Here is a 22,329-nt window from a genome sequence, read left to right on the forward strand (position 1 = left end):
TTGCTCTGCACTGAACATGTTAAAACGTGTTCAAAGACCCTTAAACAGGCTGATGGCTGTTATGGACAGATACAATATGTTCTAAAGTTGATTAAATAAAATTGTTTGTTTGTTTGTTTGGAAAGAGATCCAAATCTGGGTCCCAGGTTTCCTCACTAATCAGCAGCTATTGGGAGCACCTGCTGTCGTCCCTCAGCTGGTGGCAATCAACTGAGGCCCTGATCTTTCAGTAACCAGACATAGAAAGATTGTGCTCATGAAGTTCTAAGTTTTAATTTAGCACTGTTAAACAAAGTTCCACTCACACAAGACATTTGGAGCTTCTCTTTTCTTGCCTTGTAGAGGAAGGAAAGCAGATCCCTTCCCAGAGTGACCTACATAGACTTTTGTTACAGATAACCGCATCACCACTCTGGTCCAGATTAATTTGCAATGCAAAGCCTACCTGGGGACACAGTACAGCACACTTCTCTCAGAGGTGAGATCACTCTTTTATTTCCAGGAGTTAACTCAGTGTCAATGTGTGCAATAAATTATTCCACCAAGTTGTATTCCTTCACAGAAAGACTTGTGCTGTGCTTGGTGTTCATTCTGAGTTAGCTGGAGATTAATGATGAATTATGGCTGTTATCCTTCCGAGCATTATACAAACCCTTTTAAAAATGTATCATTGACTAAACTTTAAATATACTCTATATTTTAAGTTCAAATGGCTGAAATATATATTCAACCCTTTCTACACGTGACCTTAGAAACATAATGGCAAACTGCTAAGTAATGATTGCCTGAACACTCTTCTCTTTAGCTTCCCTAGTTACTTTTCAATGGCTCTATTTGCTCTCAGATTGCTGTTGATCCTCACAGGAAGGCAAAGCTGTGCGTGCTTTTTAAACTATGGCAACCCTCAGCTGGAGTACATGACGAACTGAGGGGGAAAACAACACATCAGCTCACAACAAGGAGGCTGCCACAAGATTTAAAGCTCAGCTCTAATCCCAGACATGCCATGAATATGCATACTAACACACGTTCAATGTGTTTCATTTTTTTAGCTCACAACAAATTCTATTTTAGTTTTTCTGTACATGCTTTTGAGTTTTGGTTAGTGATGAGTATTTATTTTAAGTCTACAAACCTGTGAGGGGCTATAAGACATAGAAACAGATGTATGATGATCATACACAACTTGACATGTTTAGATTTTATCTTCTGAAAGTCTTTACGCTCAGACTTCTTGCTGCAGTTTGATTTGTTGTTGAAGTAGAGGAAGATCCCCCCCTTCCCTCCCTCCGCCATCATGAGGCCTGGCTGAGCTGCTCTGTTGTGTTTCCACATGATTGAGCGTCCTGTTGTTGTAGAAACAGTGGAGGTCATGCTGCTGCCGCTGGTATGAGGCTCAAACTGTCAGCAGAAATGTAGATTAACAGAACAATAATGCTCAAGGTCAGTCTGATCTGTGGTGTGTCAGCATGGCTTGGTGTAGTTACTGATCTTTAATACAACAGATATTCAAAACTTGGAAACTAAATCCCAACAACAGCCTTGTCTGATGTTCTGCAAAAGAAAAACAGCTCAATCTGAAATAATAGGAGAAAATAACACTTACATTATTGTTTACAGAAAATACATGAAGTTTGATTTGGACAGTACCAGTATGTGCACAAAGACTAACGTGGGATTTTGTCATTTTTAAAGGGGTTTGTTTGTTATATGCAGTTCTTAATACCCCTGTTTAGATAAAAGTTTACGCTCTATAGTGCACATCTGTTTAATATCTTTTACATATTTACATTGCAGTAACAATAGTTAATAATTAGTCTTTCACCCATGAGAAAATTTTCCTTGGAAGACCAGACATTAATGATTAAACAAAGTGTGATATCTATATAAATGGAAAATATGACATCTATATAAATGGAAAATATGACAAAGTACAAAGACAAGCGCATGTTGCTTCATTCATCTTTAATGATTGATTTAATCCAACAGATGGTGCGTCAGTTACCACTTGGACTTATTCATTCCACACAATGTAAAAATACCTTTTGGTGGGTTTTCATATATACTGCAGGGTAGTTAGAGTTACTTTAGACAACCGTGTCATCATGTAGAACCTGAGAGAGGGCCTGAATCTTTTAGCCACAGTCTCACATTTACTTTAAAAACACTATATAAAATCAGTGTTTTTACAGCAGTGTTTTATGGTGTGAAGAACAAGGTTAACTGTCCAGTCAGATTGTCCCTTCCCCAAGTGCACAGAGAACCAATCAAATTCATATTACAGTTTTTAAAAAGAGTAAAATGACATACACCCTGTGTAGGAAAGTATAACCTCCATATTAACGGTGAGCAGTCACATTAAGTGGTAAAGTTCAAAGAAAGAATCAGCTACTGGGTTTTAGGGTTATGTTTTGCATTTCATCAATCAATGAGAAGATAATCGGAAAACAATACAATCCCATTTGTGCATCAGGAAACTGAAGCCACACATCTTCAAAATGGCCATGATATAAATTAAAAAATGTTCCCTCTGATAATCCTTTATGTATAGAAACTGATAATGCAAGGCATTGCCCTGCGAACCAACTGTCAACAACAGGAGAGTTCCCCATGGCTCTATTCTAGGACACCTGTACAGATCAGACCATGGCCACAGTGAAGAGCGTCCCCTCTGGTGTCACAGTGTTAGGTGTGTGACAAAGAAAATGACAGTACAATCAAAAGTTTCATGCAAGGAACTGCGAAGAGTTCTCAAAACATAAAATTATTCAATACACAACGTAGAGCAGTTTGACATTCATACAGTACATCATGACTTATTTCACTTCTTATCAATATCACTTGTTTGTGTTTCATTTTAGTTCAGCAAATAAATAATGCAGGAATAAATAGTGAAAGAAAAAAACTAATTTGATGTCAAATTTGACCAAACAGGACTCTTGTTTTCCACAAGGTGTTGGGTTCTGTTAAAAATTCATCTTGCAATAGCTTTCTGTTAGCTTCAATGAGTTTCTACTGAGGGGCACGGTTTCAAACTGCATTAAATCATGGGGTAACATAGCCAGTAAAGTGTTCAGTGCATATTTCTAATCATGCACGGAGACCTTTTTGGTGTGTGGATGTTCAGAGCTTGAGTTTAGGGCACAGGAGAGGGTCTGAACTTTTATGACCTGAACGTCAAACCTTCTGAGTAAAGTTTTCAGGGAAAACACCTTTAACTAAAATATCTTTGCTTTTCACCCAGTAAGATTCCTTCACACCCAACAGCCAGCCATCGTCCTGCAGAAAGACAGAAAGACAAAACAAATTTCTAATCATTTCTACTAAGTAGTTAACTAAAACTAACTAAAACATGTAGATTACAGTCAAACAGAGACATGAACTGAAAGTTAAGTGTCAGTTAGTGACCTGTTCATCGGGGTTGTCAAAGGCCAAAACAAGCACAACATCTCCCATCTTCAGCTCAAGCTCGTCCCCATCAGTCGCATCGTAGTCATGTATCGCTTTCACCTGGAGGAGAAGCAAAGCCAAAGTACAAATTTTGATTGAATAAGGATCATATATGAGAAACAATGCAGGAGGGTCTCTAAAAACAGCTCAGCTTCATTATGACTGTCTTTCATGGAGGCATTAAGTTGTCTAACCTTGTAGACAAATCCTGGAGGGAGGTCACCACCTGAGCCATTGGTCACTGCACTCTGTACCAAAAAAAAGCAGAAAAGGTCCACATGTGTAATCAGGATGAAATGAAATGTTTCATGTTGTGGAAAAGATGTACTGAAGAAGAACAGATTAGAAGGTAAAAAGTGAGAAAGAAGAGTTTTGGTGCCTGTGAAGCAGAGAGACTTTTTTATCCTTGAATTCCAGGCTTTAACTTGTGATGTTTTCAAGACCTGACTAAGGTCACACCTGAGTCTCCATCCATCCAACCCTACCCGTACCTCTCCATCATCGCCCCAGCCACCCTGTCCCACTTGGGCGCCTTCATCGTCCCAATTGGGCTCTGTATATGTCTGAGCAGTATATCCTCCATCGTCATTCCAGCTCTCCTCAACCTGAGCTGTTTCTGCATCATCCCAGCTTGGTTGCGTGTAGCTCTGTGTGTTGCTTTCTTCATAATCCCCGACACCTTGAGCGTCTTCTGAGTATTGGTCATCAATCTGATCAGTTGGGTTCTCTTCTTTCTACAAATGTCAGGATTTGTGGAGCAACGTGACGGTTTGGTAAACAAAGGGAAAGGTCGGTAGAAGGAAGGAAGGAAGAAAAGAATTCAATGCCAGGAGTTTTAGGGTTGGAGAGGAAAACAAAGGTCACGACCCGGGGGGTTGGGACATCATGAAGGAAAGGAAGGAGGTTTAAAAAAAAAAGATGCAGTAGGACAGTTATTCCACCTCCAAAGTAAATATGAAAAATGTTGAAACAAGAGTTGCTTTGGGAGCTCTCTGATTGAGGCAAATGAAACAGAAGAGAGGAAGATTTCTGTGGAGGCCAAGCTTACCCAGGAGTCCCATGACGGCTCCTTCCGTAAGCATTAAGAGACAAGACAGGGTTTCTACAGATGTATATTTTCAGTTTCAACATCGTGGCATCGTATTATCAGTATCAAGACAAACAAACACTCACAGAACATGCATGCATGAAGAAAGCCATGCAGGGGATGTCCAAAGTTACGGTTATTTCCTGACAGAAAACTCACACGCTCATAAGGAAATGTGTTTACATGCAATATAAAAGCTCATTGTTGCCCATCATATAAGATGCAACACTATTTGACTTATGAACAGTTCACAGGAAAGGTTTTGGGTTCTTAGTTTTAAGGTGTAATTGTTTCATTTTGGCTAACATGAAACATAACTAACATGTTTTTGCATGTAAACACAGCCTTTCAGCATTGCCGACCTCTGACCTTCACAAAGCACCACCCACCTTAGGAGCTGAACATGTGACGGGCTGTAATACATCTACATCCCAATCCAGCAGGTTCCCCCCTGACCAGAGCTCACTCTGCTTCACACACACAGGTAAACACACACACTCATTCACTCGGGTTAGGAGGGTTTTCTATCTGGGAAATGAATGCTGACATTAATGCCACATTAAGCACACAGAGGTATTTTGATTAGCAGACATCTGCTTTGAATGTGGAAATGAACAGAAGGAAAGATCACGTATCTTATAGTATTTCTAAAGTCATCGAAGGAATAACTTTTTGTTTGTGTTAATGTTCTCAGTTTCACATGTGATTCTCTGGTTTGTCATTCTCCTAAACATCTTCTTTAAACCAGAGGATAGTCTTCTTGTAATGTGCCAGTCAACAAAACAGAACTGTCTCTATCTTATCTTGCATCTTGACCCACACAGTCAAGCAGAAGGATCTGTGGTCTGACCTGCTGTGTTGTTGTGGGGGTGTAGTCTGTGTTAGTGTCAGGCGCTGTGGCTGTGGCTGTGGCTGTGGCCGGTGCTGGTGCTGGTGCCGGTGCCGGTGCCGGTGCCGGTGCCTCGTCCTCGTTCTCGTCCTCTAACAGGCTGGCATGCTGCGGTCTATGGTCTGGAGATGGTGTCATTCTGGGCGGAGGACGGCTGGGAGGAGGACCTGGCCTCTGTGCCACAAACGAGGGTTAAATATCAAACCACAAAAGCATGCATGCATGTAGGAGTATGCAGCAGACAGTGACACATTAGTACACAGTGATGCATGGTTATGTGGACCGAAAGTTCCTATGCCAGAGTTAGAACACATCTCTTTAGTAGTAAAGATTTTAGATTCTGCTAGACATCTGGGATTTCTTTATTTTTTTACCTTTGGTGCTGAGCTTGCTGATTCGCTGTGGTTGACTTCCTCACTTAGAGAAGAACAAAGCAAATGGTTTGGTATGAGAACAAAAACAGCTCTAAAGAGAGATGAAGATAAACTTGCTGATTAAGACAGAGAGGGAAGATAAGAAGGTAAAGAAACAGGAGAAAAACAGGGGTAGATTGAATGACAAACCCATCATTACACATGCAGTTCTCTGCTTAAACCACATGGGGACGACACAGCTTTAGACTAAGGTGCTGTAAAAAGGTTAAATCATACTGAAACATGGCACACATGCAGGGTAGACCATGCACTGCGAATTTAATTAGTGTTACCGTCAGGTGAAACAAAACTGGAAGTAAAGCAAAGCAGGTTTAAGTTGGATTCACCCTTCCTCACTTTAACTTTCACTGAGTACTGAAACAGCCTGACTCTTGATGAATTAGTGAATAATGAAATTACATTTTGCACATGTGGACCTCTGTACTTTGTATCTTCAGCCATGCCAGTAGTCTGAACTCTCCTTAGACAAAATTAATGAGCTGATCTTTTGGACTGAAAATAAAACAAAGCATCACATGCTAAACCTGCGTGCAGCACATTTTTACCTCTTGGCATCATCTCCTGTCTTTGCTGCTGCAGTACCACATGTTCTGCATAGGGGGGCAGTATGAGGGACATCACTCTAATTTATTCTTCATTTTTAAATTCAAAGTGTTGATAAAGGGTCACTTACTTGAGCTCCCGCTGCTCTTCCAGTTTGGTCATGATGTCGTTCAGGTTTTGGCTGAGCTGAGGAGACATACAGAGCAGATGGTAATCTTTGACAGAGCAATACATCAACAGTTTACCACTTAACATTGATTTAATGATCTCACCTTGCCCATCTCCCTGTGGAACTTCTCCTGATGACTTGCAAGACCCTGGAATGTGTTAACATAGATGCCAACACGACTGCATACACAAACCAGCACACACACACACAAAAACAAGTGATCACATATTTAGAAAGAGTCATCGTTTAAGATTTTATAGAAGAAGAGTCTCACTTGTCAAACAGTGCTGGGAGCTCGTCTTGTAATTCCACGTTTAGCTCCTCGAAAATCCTCTGAGCTCGACCCAGCTCCTCTTCAGCCTACACACACACACACACACACACACACACACACACACAGAGACAGATTTTTAATTAATCTGTACACAGTAATCTAGTCTGAGTTTTCATGAGCACACGCACATGCAGAAGACACAGACAGGGTTTAATAACTACTGACATGAGAATGCTGGAAGCATTCAAATGACAACTGCAGATCATAAATAAGTATTAACAAAAAGTGAGGCTCTCTACACATGATCAGTCCACCCTTTCTTAAAGTAAGAACATTTGATTAATGGGAGTGTCATTTCTCCTGCAGAAATATGATCATGAAATAAATATTGGGAATGTTCACATCTGATAAGCTTCACCAATCTACAAAATTCATCCTGAGGACAACCTGAATGTCTGAACAATCTTTCCATTTATCAGTTGCTGTGAAACTTCACCAAAATCAACTAATCTCTTCCTGTGGGCGGGGCTAGAGGAAAGTCAGAAAATCAACAAAGACAGATTGGTTCATCCTCTGGAGACCAGTAATGTCAACATTAATGTAAATCTAACAAAGAGTTGTTGAGATCTTAGAATCTTCACTGAGTGGTTGACGTAGTGACTGATGCCCTATGTTATTGACAAAGCTATTCAGGAAGTTCCTTTTTAACAGGACACTGAAGAAAATCAGCTGCTCACAAATCTGTTCATGTGTGGAGAGTCTGCGGGTGGAGGACCAGGTTCATAGGTTTGGGGTGAGGAGGGGGGGAGTCAGTGATGAACCAGAGTTTCACCTGGTTGTAGGAGAGGTTAGTCTGAGCCACCTGGTGGGCTGATATCAAACCCTGAGCCCAGCTGGGAGCCGCCATCTCCAACAGGGCTGCTGGCTAACCGCACACAGCATGCAGGAGAGAAGAAGAGGAGAGGGAGGAAGGAGAGGGAGAGCGGAAACAAGAGAGAGAAGAGGCCGGGAAAGTATAGAGAAGAGAGGGGGGAAAGAAGAAAAGCAACCAAGAACAATTCAAGACAAACGCATGTTAATTCAGTCATCAAGACAATCAGTCAGTCGTGTTAATCTGGTCAATCAGTTGTTCTGGTTTTGACTTATCCATGAAATGTAAAGCTCATTCATCGTAAACAAAATAAATCATCCTTTAATTAAAGTTTAAACATCAGAACATGCTCAAACAGTCATTCACACACACACACACACACACTCCCTGGCCGTTACCTTGGCGATCTTGGCCTCGTCCTTCTTCTTTCCTTTCTGTAAAGAGGCAAAGTGATGCCTGGCACTGTCAAAGTCCACCATCTTCCTATCGCGCTTTGCTATACGAGCCTGCAGCAGAATACATCATAGAATTCAAAATGTGCTTCAAATTCAATGTGTATGGTTTCTAGTTTCACTTCTTCTGATAGCAGCTGAGACACCTTTAGATCAGGAAACACACCTTTAGATCAGGAAACTGAGCCAGGTACGTGTCCATGGTGACCAAAGATTTGTCTGTGAGGTTCTGGTGGTAGTCCAACCACAGAGTGTCTGTGTCCTGAAACACAAATGAAACAAATCAACCATAAAATACAAATAATTACCTGATGTAAAATTAGTACTCCCTCTGACTATTTCTTTCTACAATCCACTCTCAGTTTCTAACAAGTACAGATATATATGTTCAAAATCTAAGCCTACATATCTAGTTAGTTTAGATTACTCTGCTGCAGAGCTGAACCAGTGTGTCCCACACAGAGCCAAGCTGGAAACCAAACTATACTTCTTCTCATCATCTCGTAGGTCCTTGTTGTTACTGCTATCTTGGAACAGAATTCAAATCTCCTCATATAAGTCTGTCTTCAGTAATTTAACCTTGATCCTGGCCTTTGGGGAAACACTGGATTCTGTCTGCATTTTACCTCCAAGTTATTGTCCATCTCCTTCTCTATCATCTCCTTCAGGAGGGAAGGAGACGCGCATGCAGTTAGGGAAAAGAGAGAGTTAGCAGGAAGAGAAACAGGAAAAGGAAATCAAAAAGAAAAGAGTCAACAAAAAGGATATGAAAGAAGAAAGAAATAAAAGGAAAGAGGATAGATTGTCCCTTTTCCATCTCTCACCTCTGCCAGTGTGTCCATCTCCTCTTTACCAAACCATTCAGGCTCGTACATGTCAGCCAAACAGTCCTGCAGCCGCCGAGACGCATCATGCATCGCTGAAACAAAAACAAACACTCTAACATACAAAGGAATGATATATATCTATACATAGCTGTCCATAGAGCCTCTTATTGTTTCAATTAAAAAGACAAACCTGCATTTAGCTGCAGCACTCAATCTACAAACGCTCACCTTTCACTGCTATCAGGTAAGCTTTAAGGTCTTTCTGCAGTTTGGTGCCTTCAGTCTGAGAGAGGAAACACAGCAGGTTAGGAAGAGGACAGAAGGATGAACTAGCAGGATGAGAGGGAAATGTGTAGAAAAATCTATGTATTTATTTATTTAATCGAAAGACAGGAGTAGAGATGATTCTGACCATTTGCTTGTTGAAGTTTGTCACTATCTCATCAAACGCAGTGTCCCGGGTCTCATCGGCTTTCCCCAGCTTTTGCATCACCTGCAGAAGGAGGCAACAGGAGCACATTAATCCATCAGTGAATTATCCATTGATCTGTCTGTGTTTTTATTCATGGTGCTTTATATTCAGATCTATGAGTGGAAACATGTGTCCGTCTATTTTCAGGCTGCCTGTGGAAGCCACGTGTCTCCACTACGTCTGAGCTTTTAAATGCATTTGTAATGTTGGTGTTATGAGAAAGAGGAGAAATGAAGACGTTTGATTTGTTAGCTGCACAAGGTCACAGTTAATCTGATCTAAACAAGAGCTGCGACACCACCAGCACCACCTGCTGCCATAATCCTGTGACAGATACACAAACCACAGCAACACGACAACGGGACTTCCCCTGTGCTGCCACACACACACACAGCTGCTCTCTGAGAATCCACACATCCACACACACATCAGAGTCTATTTTGCAACCTCAGTGTAGCAGGGAATAAAAACAGCAAAAATGTTACAAACACTGTGTGAAGGAAAGATTAATTAAAGTGAAAGTAGTACATGAGTAAATGTCCTAAAGCAAATCTCTTGTCTTGTATTTATATGTACCAGAGTTTTAGATGATGTTGTTGTCCTGTAAAATAATTATTGCATCAGATATAAGCAATAAGGGGATTCTCTGTGTCTCTTGAGGCTTATAGAAAAATGAATTTCTGATTAGATGTCCTGTGTTTAAAATGTGGAATGTTGTATATCAATATTTTGAGAAAAGCATATTCATTTTTGTTGTGAAAGTACAAAAGAAACATTAAAGGTGCATGTCTCATTAACAGCCACTCTCCTCTCCTCTCTTCACTGAACTGCCTTCTTCTTCTAAAATGACTTGTACACCTTGGGTTGTTCAGTGTCGTACATATTGGGAAGCTGAATCTATTTCTGCAGGAAATGGCTTTATTAATGTCTTTAAAAGTACCACATAAACAAAAGGTTATTACTATCATTTATATTCACCGAGTGCAGGTATAAAATCCAAAGCCTTTCTGAAAACTAGATCATTGAACTAGATGTTTCTATTAAACTCCAGATCTATATTCGGACGACACACCTGGTGTATCCTTTACAGCCCTCAGTGTCTGTGGCTCATTGTGCAGCACTCAAATGTCTCATGATGCATTCAAGGGATTCTCGAAAAGTCTGGAAAGATCATCTTACAATACTGCTTTCAACTGGCAGCTAGTAGGGGGAAGGCAGGAGTCACTTTTACAGTAAACTCAGGTACAATAAGAAATTCTTTAGTAGTGTGTATGAGTGTGTGTGTATGTGTGTATGTTCACTGTCATCCAACAACCACTGGTGTTCAATTTCACCTCCCAAAAATACACTGGTTACACACAGCAGGTTTGTGGGGTATTAAGAGCGTTGAGGAGAAGGCCCACAAGAGTTATAGATAGATACACCCCCCCCACACACATACACACACATACACACATATCTGAACCCCGCCTACATCAGTGAGGCATGCTGGGAGTCCAGGAAAGGGATGAGTGGAAAGGGGAGAGACAGGTGTGCAGGCCAAGCAGAGCAACTTCGAGGTTTGTTAACTTTAGATTCACATTACTATTCATAGAGTTATAAAAATAGTATCAGGAAACATTTCATAATAAAAAGCAGCAGTTTGTGTTGCCTTAAAGAAACTGAAAATAACACTTCATTAACATAAGGAATAAGTGTGATAAAGCAGTATATTATATGTTCAATTGCTGCTCTATCTGTTGTGAAGTGTTATATTAAAGTAAGGAAAATGCATAGCTTTAATTTAGCATTAGATATTTATATCAGTTGCCCCTTAAACTGAAACTTTGGGGTTTCAGTAATCTGTTTTCAGAGATCTAATCTTTCGTTACATCAAAAGTTAAACCAAAACAAAGTGACAGTGTTCAGTTTGCAGAGGAGGTTTAGTGGAGGATGTCAGAAGTGTATTTGGGGGTAGGAGGGGACCTTTGGGTGCAGAGAGGGGGGAGGTCAGAGACCTGGGGTCCTGCCTGTTTGACTCCCAGTACCTTCGTGGGTCTCCTGCAGTCCCCTGTAGGGCAGCTCTCCTCCTACTCTTTCTCTGTCACCCCACTCATCCAGATTCCACTGAGGAAAATGTTCCCAGAATGTCCTAATTCACAGCTGACCATGAGCGGCTGAGATTATATCACTATGGCAGCCATAACAATATCCAGAAAAGGGTCTGGATGATTCCATCAGCTGGTCTGAATCAAAATCTTACTCAGTGTGATTGTAGTCGTCAGGGGTGTGTGCAAACTAGTGCAGGGACAGTCAGCTGAGCCTCCAAACAAAATGGCCTGTTTAAGGTTACAGCAGCATTTAGCACAAATCAACTACAGACAATGTTGTGCTTTTAAAGTTACCGTGGAGTCAGTGCATGTCTTCAGCAGCCTCTGACTTCCTCTCAGGAGACACACAGGAGAGTCAAACATAAAGTGAGCTGGTGAGGTGGAGGGTGAAGGGTGGAGGGTGGAGGGTGGAGGGTGGCGAATGGCGTGCCAACAGACAGCTGAAGCCGACGCTCCCCTCCTCCACCTCGGCTGGCCCTCACAAGGAAGATGATACTCTGACCTTCCTCTTTACCCCCAGAGCTTTAACTCGGGGCTCGGACTCATCTCAAAGTGTCAAACTCTGGGCAATCATGAGCAGGTATCAATACCTCTGAGTGGATTTAGAGCAGAAATAATAATAAAACAATCTCTAAATGGCAAAGGCATGAAAGCCCACAAATATAACTTGAAGAAAGAACTGTAGGACTTACATATGTTGCTACTCATTGATTTAATTCTAATGATGGATAATGGATCTAATAACTTTAATCTCCTATAGCTGGTAACGGTGGGGCTCATTGAAAACATGACTGTGATGCAGAGAATAATGCTTTATGGAGAGATTTATTTTCAACCTTACTTTGTACTGGGGAAAGCAAAAGATTTGCTTACAAAAAGAAGAGATGTTTCACAAATATGGATGAGGCACAATAGGTAGATAGAATCAATAGGCTATATTAAAGACAAACCTGCTGCTAAACAAGCTCTCACATGAGGACAGGAGGAACATGGGACACGGGTGCTGTTTCATTCAACAGCAGCTGTCCAAAGTTCATTCAGAGCTGCTGAAATGATCGATTAGCTGTGAGCAGTGTCTCTCAAAGTAGAGGACTAGGTCTGTGATAAGTAGAGCTGGATTCAGTGTGAAGTTAGCCTAGCACAGCTTATAGAATAGGGACTGGAAGCAGGAGGAAATCTGCACGATTGTAGTTTTGGTACTTAAGGAACATTTTGATGCAAATACAGACATGCAATACTTTGTTACAGACATGTTTTAAGCTGCCCCCCTGCTTCCAGTCTGTATGCTAACCCAAGGTAATCACCTCTCAACCTCAGCTCAGTCTGTACTCTGCATACAGACATGAGCATGATATCAAACTTCTCATCCAAGCTTGTTCAAAGTAAACAAGCATAGTTTTCATATTTCAAACTAATTCTCTACCTTATTCTAAAGATACAACTTCAAAAACTGAAGTTAGAGACAAACAGAGAAGTTTATAATATTAGCAGCAGTGAATCCTCCTCAGAGGAGTGTGGGGAAGAAGGGCCACAATGACTTTTAAAGGGTTTTAAACCAAACCCAAACAGCAGTAACTTTAACACATAAAGTTAAACAAAGTGAGAGGTGAAAAGCGTGGGACTGACTGACAGCACTCCTGGTGTGGTTCTGAGGTGATTAGAGGGTAAAACCCCAGCAGGCTTAAGCAACAGGAGTGATTAGGACGGACAATAATAACTCAGACGGTGAGCTGAACACAGACTGTTGATCAGGTTTCATTCTGTCCCTTTAAGAGCTCCCCCCATCATCTAATATTCTGCGTATGCTGTAGTATTTCCCTGTGCAGACAATTGTTGGTTTGCAAATTCCCATTTAACAACAGATGTGACCGAATAGGGGCTGCTGTCAAGTAGAACTCATCTGACATTTTACAAAGTGAATTCTCTTTGTCTTTTAATGCAACAGGATTAAAAGTTAAAAAGCACAATTGCAACTTCCTTGTTGGACTTCCTTTTCAATACAAGCTCATTTGAAAGCTTCAGAATCACACAAACTAGATAAAAGATGCTTAAGTCTACTCCTTGCATGCTAACATTACTTTGGAAATCCAGTTTTCTCTTGCACTAGTTTGGAAAAAGTTATTAAGACATACTTTAATCTGCTGATTTGGATGAATTGTAATACTGTATAAAAAGTATGACATGGAGGCTGTAAATGCACAGAAACTGCTGTCAACATGTCCTCAGCTGCAAACAGAGGATCCACAGTCTGCTGAAGGTTTAGTGTCTTGTTAAACAAAACTTCAGCTGTGTGTCGATTTAACTTGCACACAGTGAGGAACAATATTACTTGAGAATACCCTTTTAATCCTTAATTAATCCTTCAAACACATCAAACACCTTAGATTAGATCAGTGTGTTTGGTATGGTTGTAGATAATCCTTTAATGTATCTTCAAAACCTGCACACTCTTCTTTATACATTAAATGTTGATTTAATCTGAAAGTTGTGGTTCTTTAGGGTATAAGTGGATCAATCCAGTGTCATGCCCTTTAAATTCGAACAAGACAGGCATTCACAAAATCTATAAATTGGTTTATTATCACCTTTGCAAAATTTAGCTCGCAGGGTTGACCTCACATTTGAAGTTCAGACAGGTGTTGCTTTAACCCCCTCAAAAACCCAAAGAGTGCCATGCCATGGAACAACCCTTTAATTATTACATGAGAATACTCTCCAAAGAGACTTTTTAACTTGTAAACGAGTGGGGTTTAATGGTAAAGAGTTGGGGATCTGGTTTCACACAGACAAGAGGACACAGTGTCCCGCTGCCATGTGAGCCTCTGATCAGCTGAGAGAAAAGTGTACCTTTTCCTGCGCCCTGGTCAGCCTCTTCTGGACATTGATGGCCAGTTTCCCGGCGGTGACCCCTTTCCCTGGCTCGGCCATGTCGCACAGCGTGGAGGCTCCCCGGCGGTGTCAGGACCAGCGAAGGAGAGGAGAAGGAACAGAGGGAGTGCTGTCGATGAAGGAGACCCCTCAGTGGTGCGTAAAACCCCTCCGGAGGGCGACCTGGCTCACTACGGGTAACTCTAATCCCGATGACAGCTTCTTAAAGGTGCAATGCGTAATTTAATCCGGGTTATGTGTGACAAAACAAAACAAAGCACTCACAAAAACACAGAAAAAAACAGGTTAAGTGTGGTTGGCCTCAGTGGGACTGATTCAGATATCGTCCAGTTCTCGCTCTCACTGTTAATTGATGAGGATTTGAGCTGGATGTCTGGAGATATTGGGTTTCCTTCTCAGTCATCCTCTTAAAGGCGCAGCAGGTTGTTATTATTAGCCGACATCTGTTGCATACATGCAACTGGTGTGTTGCTGTCTTTACGCACGGATTTATTTATGCGCACAGAGAGGTTCAACAGTCAAAAGTGGGGGCTAAACCAGTCCCCTTTTCACACACACACACACACACACACACACACACACACACACACGCACACACACGCACACACACGCACACACATACACACACACACACACACACACACACACACACACACACACGGGGAGCCGATAGATGTCAGTAAATCATTCACACCTTTATCAGAGAATGTAAAGAAACAGACACAAAACAGCTCATTTCGATATAATTTAATGTCAAAAAATAAATCTTTTAAATATATCTTCTCCCACAACAACTTCATAAACATTAATGAATTTCTGTAAACAAAAAACAGTTAAATACACTATCTTTATTCTAAAATCTCCGTTATAGCTTTATTGTTACACAAGCTCAGTAGACATCCCCCTGAAACTAAATCCCTTAAAACTTACCTTTCAATTTCAATAATTAACCCTTTACATTTAAGTCATTTACATGTTCCAGTAGAAACCACTTTCAGATGCAAATCAATGACATTAAAGGGAGTCCAATGCAGGATTCAGGTTTTTAAGGTTTGTTTTAGATGGATGACAAATTAGCTTCATCCAAAGCTAAACCTTAGACACCATGAAGATATCCCTGGAATGAAACCTAAAGGTGCTCAGTCTTCTTCTAAAGGAAGATTAAGGAATGATTCAGGGGGTTGTTGTTTTACAGTGTTGAAAGTATCTTTTAAAGTCTGGGGTCTGTGTTTGTGTTTTGTGGAGATTCATCTATGTCAGTACACAGCTTCTGCTTCACCCCTCTTTATCTTACAGGAAAAACTCCCATCATGCTTCAGCAGGAACCCAAATGTCTCCACACGAGGTCCTTCGCAGACCTGCTTTGCTCTTCAGGCTGGTCTTTGGAGTGTCCCAGGCAAAAAACAGGATTTTATTTCATATTGCTCCAAGTGTCTTCCTGTGTGACCCGTTTCCTGCCCTCACCTGTCGTCCTGTGCTGCGCCCATGGGGTGGAGGCGTCCTGAGTCCAGCAGCATCTTGCCTAGCCAGTGTAAAATCTTGGCGTACCAGTGGACCCCATCTGTGTGGCTCCAAGTGGATCCAGTCCAGTTGTAGATCAGGCGGAGTGGGGAGAAGGCCCAGTGAGCCAGAGAGTGCTGGTCCAACACTGCATAGCAGGATGCCACCACCCCGTCCACCACCAGCGTCCCCTGTTGGGTCAGCGGTGCAAATGCTCCCTTGCTCCCTCCCACACTGACCCGGGTGATATGAGACAGACGGCCTGGTCCTGCTTCACCCTTTGACACCAGCACACACTGTCCCGGCTGGGCATCACTGGCATACACAGTCCTGAGGGCTCCCTGGGCAAGCTCAGTCCCCTCTGAGCAGTTCCCATCTGTCACAAACAGAAGGTGGGCAGCTGTGAGCGAGAGGCTGGTGCCTGCTTCAGTCTGCAGGGTGTAGAAGAGCTTCCAGGTCATGGGGTCGCGGTCCAGGAAGGTCAAGACTTCACTATACACCAGTTCCCCACCGCCTGCTGAGGCCAGGACTCGCTCACCAGGTAGCAGGTCACTGATGGACTTGTGAGTGCCGCCCTCCAACATGACCGAGGCCTCACCGGGGAAACAACCTCCAGACTTTGCTGCCACTGAGTGATCTGTGGGGAGAGAGAGTGAGAGACAAAGAGAGATGGAGGGATGAGGGGACAGTCTCTTTCTGTATATACTGACCTTATTTTATCATCTCAAGTTTATCTAAGGATAAATATTTGGGGAAAGTAAGAAAAGCCAAGGCCAGGTGATAAGATAAGTCACCTGAAGGAGGAGGAGCAGAGCAGGAAAGTCAGCTAGCAAGTATAACAGACAAACCAAGAGGGACACATGACTGCAGGCCAGTACATCATCCACAGGCAGGGTCCTGTTGCTTTGCTGCCCCCTAGTGCTGCCCTTCGCTTGACTACAGACTGCCCGCTAAGTGCCCATGAGAATGTATGGTTACAACTTATCATCACTTGGCTCCCTCCAAAACACAGTTTATTTTTTTGTCTTGTTTTGGGAAATTTTGAGGAGAAAACAGGAATGAATTAAAAGACAAATCAAAGACATAAAAAATACCAACTTGATTGGTTGCCCTTCTGATCAAGTCAAGGACTGGGCCCTCCAAACCCGATCTGGGAGGGAAGAAGATAGGATAAAGGAAGGGAAAAGAGTAACAAAGGAGACAGAAAGAGGGGAAAAAGAAAAGTAAAATCTCGGTTACCACTCAGTGTAAAATGTCTGAAGTGGGTGTTTAAATTCTTATGAGCTTTCACAAGTGTGTGTGACTTATAGCACAACTGAGAGTCCACCTCAGGATGGCACATGTGCGTTCCTTTATATGCTAGCTGCACGTTGACCAGAGTTTCAGCTGAATATCTCAGATGTTATTGTGAATATGTTCTGTTCTAAGAACTGTTTGCAGACAACAGTGGCGGTTTTAATTGAACAAGAAGAGGCAAATTCTACTCAGTATTAATATGCAATCTAAAGCCAAGCATCCCATTGGAGGATAATACATATCCTACTATGTGCATTGACAAGCCTGCTTCTTTGTGAGAAAAGCAAAAAAGCTACAAACAGCTTTCAGATGCAAAAAGTAACACGTGATGTATAACCTGAGGAAACATGGGGTGAGTGGCAGCTGAGACAGAAGAAGGGAATGTGAACTATAAGAGGAGCAAATGCTCTAATATTTCAAGATGCAAGCGAGAAGACAGTTAGTGATCTGAGGAAAGAGAGGTGAACAATTGTCAGAAAGGAAAAGCAATCTGGCAGAAGCAGTTATTGGCAAAAGAAGAAATCAGCGTTTAAGTTTTGGGGTCCCTGTGCTACACAATCCTGATAAATATTGTATCTATATGTTATTTGTAGGGCTGGGGATATCTGAGGAACACAAACATGCCACTTCTGTCACCACCCGCACTGCTACAAGTTTAACTGTGTGTAATTGAGTCTTTCAAAGCCTCTTATATAGACTGCGACCAGTTTGATTAGTAATACAGTAAAGATGAGTAGTAGCATCCCCAACATCCATTAGGACTCAATCTTTAAACATTTTCTGACTACCTGTAGAAGAACAGGAAGAACATGTGAGTCAGCATGGTCCATCTTGGAACTTTGCTCTGTCCTGGCTCACCTGACTTGACGCTGCAATGGATGTGGGCCTTAGACTCATAGTAGACCCAGTCAAATCCAGCTTCCACCGCCAGTCGTGCAAGCATAGCATACTTGTTTCTGTCTCTATCCGAGGTGGTGATGTCAACTGCCCTGCCTTCATAGTGCAGCGACTCCTCAGAATGATGGCCATCCTCGTCCCAGCCCTCTGTGACCCGCAGCCGCACACCAGGCCACAGGTTCATCACATGGATGGCTAGAGAGTTCAGCTTGTCTTTGCAGCGCTATGAACAGACAGACACAAGTGTCTAACATCAAGAACAAGAAGATGAGCACTGAAGTTAGGGTAATAACTCTGCAAGAGTACCAGCTTGATTTGAATGACACTTTAAGGAATGGTGCCCCTAATACTTGAAAGATCTGCTTCCTCCATTTGGTCAAATTACATTTTCTGGTCAATTAAAGGTCAAAATATGAGTCTTTTACACTTCATAAATACTTCAATGAAGATTGTTGCTCTTATTCCACTTGACTGGCAGGCCAAATAAAGTAAATCAACAGTCACCAAAGTCTCATTAAATCAGGGGAGCAAGACTGCAGGACGTCTTGTCATTTCCCAGCAGCCCCTGAAAGCGTCTCAGTGATGCTTCATGAATCTCAGTCTGAGTGAAAAGTGGGATTAAACTCTATAAACGTCCTTTTTCCATGTTGCCTGTGATAAGAATAGCTCGTGGTGTGGTGGCCACAGATGCCTTTTCACAGTGTCCACTGTGAATTTTAACGTCTTATGTTTTCTCTCTGCGGTCACAGCAACGAGCTGGACCCCATAAATCAGACGATACATTTTGTTGGTTTTCCTTTCAAGGTACACAGATCGACGGGGGTTTCTGTAGCAGCGGTTTGAGCTCTAAACCGCTGGCTGCACAAACATTGGACGCGCAGCCTGACAACATGCGACTATGCACACCTTTACGCTGCAAGAAATGTCCCCTGCACTGGGCAGGTAGGCTCATTGGACGTTTAAATCACGTTTCTTTGCAAAGTGATTAGTGAAATCCAGATGATATATAGCTCACTAATGGTGCGTTCATAGAAACCTTTAAACATTGTGTGGAGAGAACTCCAAGAAGAACATACAAGAAAGAGTGAAGTCGACTCCAGGACTAACTGAGTGAAAATAATCTTGAAATTCCTGCAATTCTTCACGCGCACCTTTTAAAAAGAAAGTTGCAATCCAAAGGACCAAATAAAAAGTGCAGAGTGACACTTTTTACAGCGTGGTTTCCCTGTTGAACAGTCGCGTCTGTATGCACCACGGAGCGCCCAGGAAAAAGCGAATAAAAAAGAAAGAGAGTAAAAAAGTGTATAATTAAGGCTTCAACACAAGTGAAGTGGGCTATTTCTGCACATGTGCGCTGCGAAAACAAACACAAAAGTAACACGGAATAGTTAAAGACAAACAGGAGGCTGTCTGCTGCGGCTTGGAGCTCATAAATTGTGAACAGGGCAGCGGCACGAGCTGCGCGCTGCAAAAAAAAAGGCCTGATGGAGTAAAAAGGAGACTGAAGTTATCAGAGTCACAGAGGACTGGATTTATCTACTTAAAAAGACACACTTTCACTTGATTTTTCCTGGAGAGTTGGCAATGCCTTGCAAATAAATGCATAAAGAATCCGGAGAGAAAAATCCTATCAGCTGTTTTGAGGATGGATTTGCCTCTAACCAAAGATTACTTATCTTTAAGATTTAATTCTACCTCTTGTATGCTTATTCAGTTCTGCCATGCAATGACTCTGCTGGACATTTCTTGCAGCGAGCAAAGCGCAGCGAGGTGACAGCTCCAGACTGGAGCGCACGCTTTCATTCCCCACGTGGGTCTGTGGACATAAACGCTGCTGCTCAGGGAGGAAGCCCGCGGTCACCAGAGCCAGATATAAATACGTTATTCCTGGGGAAATTGGGAGTCAAATAAATTCCACCCGGGGCCACATCAATGACGGTGTCGTAAAAAATTCTGACAGTCCAAAAGGCGACTGTTAACTGTGACCATTGGGGCTAAAAACGAAAACGGTAAACATGAGTACACGCTTGACCCGGGCTCTAACCAAATACGACTTTTGGCTGTTTTTCCACCAAAAACATGTACCATGATGTAAAACAGAGGACAGAGTGTTTTAATTAAGAGCGACCGCTTTTCCAGACATTTTTAGAAGGGGTTGCCCTCTTTTACGCACGAGCTGCCCACAGTGAACCTCTGAAAGTCCACATGGAGACGAAGAGGAGAGCTCTGATTCAGACAACTCACCTACACAATCCAGAATCAAACTCCACTGTGTCAACATCTGCAGGGCTACAAAGCACTCAACAATGAGCTGTGCAAACACATGTTGCAATCAGCCTTCCAAAGAGCAGAGCAAATCTACATTCGAGCTGCCTTCATTTGAGAGAAAGAAGGAATATCACAGACTAAAGAGGAGTTAGAATGATCTCCAGGGAGGCTTCTTTGGGTTAGATCAAGTAACAGGACCTTTGCTGAATACATCTACTCTTTGGAAAGAACTGATCATATCAAATCTTGATCATTCAAATTAAAATTCTTCAGAAAAGTGTAAGGGAAGCAGTTTTCAGTCTCATTTTTTCAGTGACGAGCCTTAAGTCAGCAAGAAATGCGGAAAAAGATAACAGCCTCCACGCGTTTAAAGACTGGGCAAAGTGCACTCAGAGATGCACTGAAACACCTCCTAAATAAGCAGACTGCTGTGGAAAACAGCAGGCTGAATGACTCTACGGCAGCCGGGGAGGTTACCTGAGTCATCATGCGGTCTGCACCTGTGTTCTCCTCATCCTTGAAGATGATATCGGGGTTGTAGTTCGGGGTCAGCTCCTTGAAGCGCTCAGAGCTCCGGGTAATTTTCCCTTCGTACCTCCCGCTGGCTCCTAAAGTCTTCTCGGCCACATTGGGGCTGAACTGTTTGTAGGCAAGAGGCGCCAGCTTCCTCGGGGACCGTCTTTTGCCGTAGCCTCTACCCGGCCCACAACCCTCGCTGACCGGCGAGAGAAGGAAGGCGCATCCGGCGAGGCACGTCACCAGCGTGGGGAGCAGCATTCCGCCCCAGGGCCGGTGTGCTTCACCGGCAGGTGGATAATATCTCCCTGCTGTATTTCTCTAGATGTGTACCTCCCCCAGTGTGGCCCCCCTTAATTATTTTAGAGTGGAGGTGGAGCAGGACTCTTTCCAGGGTCCCCAAAAGTTGCCATTCCCAGCGCGTAAAAGTGGCCCGTGCGCCACTGGAGACGAGCTGGAGACGTGAACCTGCCCTCTGAGCTGCTGACACTCTCCTGTCTCGAGTGCAGTAAGAGGCAGGGGCATAAATAGGCGAGGTGAGTTTATCTTGGCAGGTAGGTTCAAAGCTTCTCCTCAGTGTCGGAGCTGTGAGAAAAAGCCTTCAGACAGACACGGAGGCGCGCGCTGCGGAGTCTGGCTGCGCCTGTTGGCCACGGCGGTCAAAGGGTGTCCCCACAGCGGTTTGTGCCTCTGGGGTTTGTTCTCAATGCGTCCCTGTGGCGCAGGGTTGCTGGCAGCAATGAAAATGGAAGAGGTTCTACTACGGCACAGATGAGGTGCTGCGGGAGAAGAAGGAGACCGCGCCCTGCTGGACCTGCCCCTCCACTCCGTCCTCTCCTCCCCTCGGAGTGGCACAGGCCCCGCGGCCGCCTTCATCTGTTTATTGTCAGACAAACGGACAGACAAACACCCAGCCACGAGACTGACCGGGGAGGCGCGCGCCCACTTCTGTTCTTTGAACCCTGGATTCCAGGTTAAGACGCGTGAACAACAGCGCAGGTGCGCGCGTACAGAGCTGTGCTCCTAAACGTTTTCACCAGTCCTCTAGAAGATCTGGACCCGTTACTGAATGACATAACAGTCTGAGCTGTAGGTGAGGAACTAACAAACCCACGAGCATCACTTTGTCACTGTGCAGGCGCCTTAGAGTGAAGTTAGATCACCCCTCTTTTTGAACAACCCCTTCTGGGCCCGGACCTTAACTTTGAAAAAGAGAACAATGAGTCAGTGAAGGTAAAACAACATTTCAGAGAGTATCTGGTCAAGTTTAGAGAATCAGCCAAACTTTAGATGTAAGCCAATGATTCCAAAGATTTCCTACATTTCCCCCAAGTTCCTTGAAAATCCCAGCTGAGGACTGTTTAGCAAATGTAGCTCCAACAGGAACAGGAGGACTTAGTGATAA

The 22,329-nt window shown here is 43.0% G+C and overlaps 2 protein-coding genes and 1 long non-coding RNA gene across 4 annotated transcripts; 1 reads left to right on the forward strand and 2 right to left on the reverse strand.

The window, feature by feature from the left end:
* The first annotated feature begins 178 nt into the window (after nt 1-178).
* LOC117808468 lies at nt 179-10,265 on the forward strand. 2 transcript variants are annotated; one of them, XR_004630336.1, is made up of 3 exons: nt 179-478; nt 4,882-5,021; nt 9,425-10,265. It is a non-coding gene; the product is annotated as an uncharacterized LOC117808468 (long non-coding RNA). The 2 variants fall into 2 exon arrangements; XR_004630335.1 differs by having other exon boundaries at nt 180-478; nt 9,450-10,265.
* Nucleotides 1,963-14,891, reverse strand: bin1b (bridging integrator 1b). The gene is made up of 16 exons (XM_034678221.1): nt 14,406-14,891; nt 9,409-9,489; nt 9,225-9,279; nt 8,994-9,088; nt 8,336-8,431; nt 8,116-8,223; nt 7,679-7,771; nt 6,847-6,932; nt 6,676-6,751; nt 6,534-6,589; nt 6,406-6,450; nt 5,801-5,843; nt 5,388-5,600; nt 3,645-3,698; nt 3,409-3,510; nt 1,963-3,279 (listed from the first exon to the last, which is right to left on the reverse strand). Exons 1-16 carry the CDS (start codon nt 14,484-14,486, stop codon nt 3,178-3,180), a joined length of 1,386 nt encoding a protein of 461 aa, XP_034534112.1. The 5' UTR covers nt 14,487-14,891; the 3' UTR covers nt 1,963-3,177.
* A 346-nt stretch (nt 14,892-15,237) lies between these two features.
* LOC117808466 (indian hedgehog B protein-like) lies at nt 15,238-21,659 on the reverse strand. Its single transcript, XM_034678224.1, has 3 exons — nt 20,886-21,659; nt 18,102-18,363; nt 15,238-16,584 (listed from the first exon to the last, which is right to left on the reverse strand). Exons 1-3 carry the CDS (start codon nt 21,183-21,185, stop codon nt 15,908-15,910), a joined length of 1,239 nt encoding a protein of 412 aa, XP_034534115.1. The 5' UTR covers nt 21,186-21,659; the 3' UTR covers nt 15,238-15,907.
* Between the last annotated feature and the right edge of the window lie 670 nt (nt 21,660-22,329).

Source organism: Notolabrus celidotus, chromosome 24 (assembly GCF_009762535.1).
Source record: "Notolabrus celidotus isolate fNotCel1 chromosome 24, fNotCel1.pri, whole genome shotgun sequence".
NCBI lineage: Eukaryota > Metazoa > Chordata > Actinopteri > Labriformes > Labridae > Notolabrus > Notolabrus celidotus.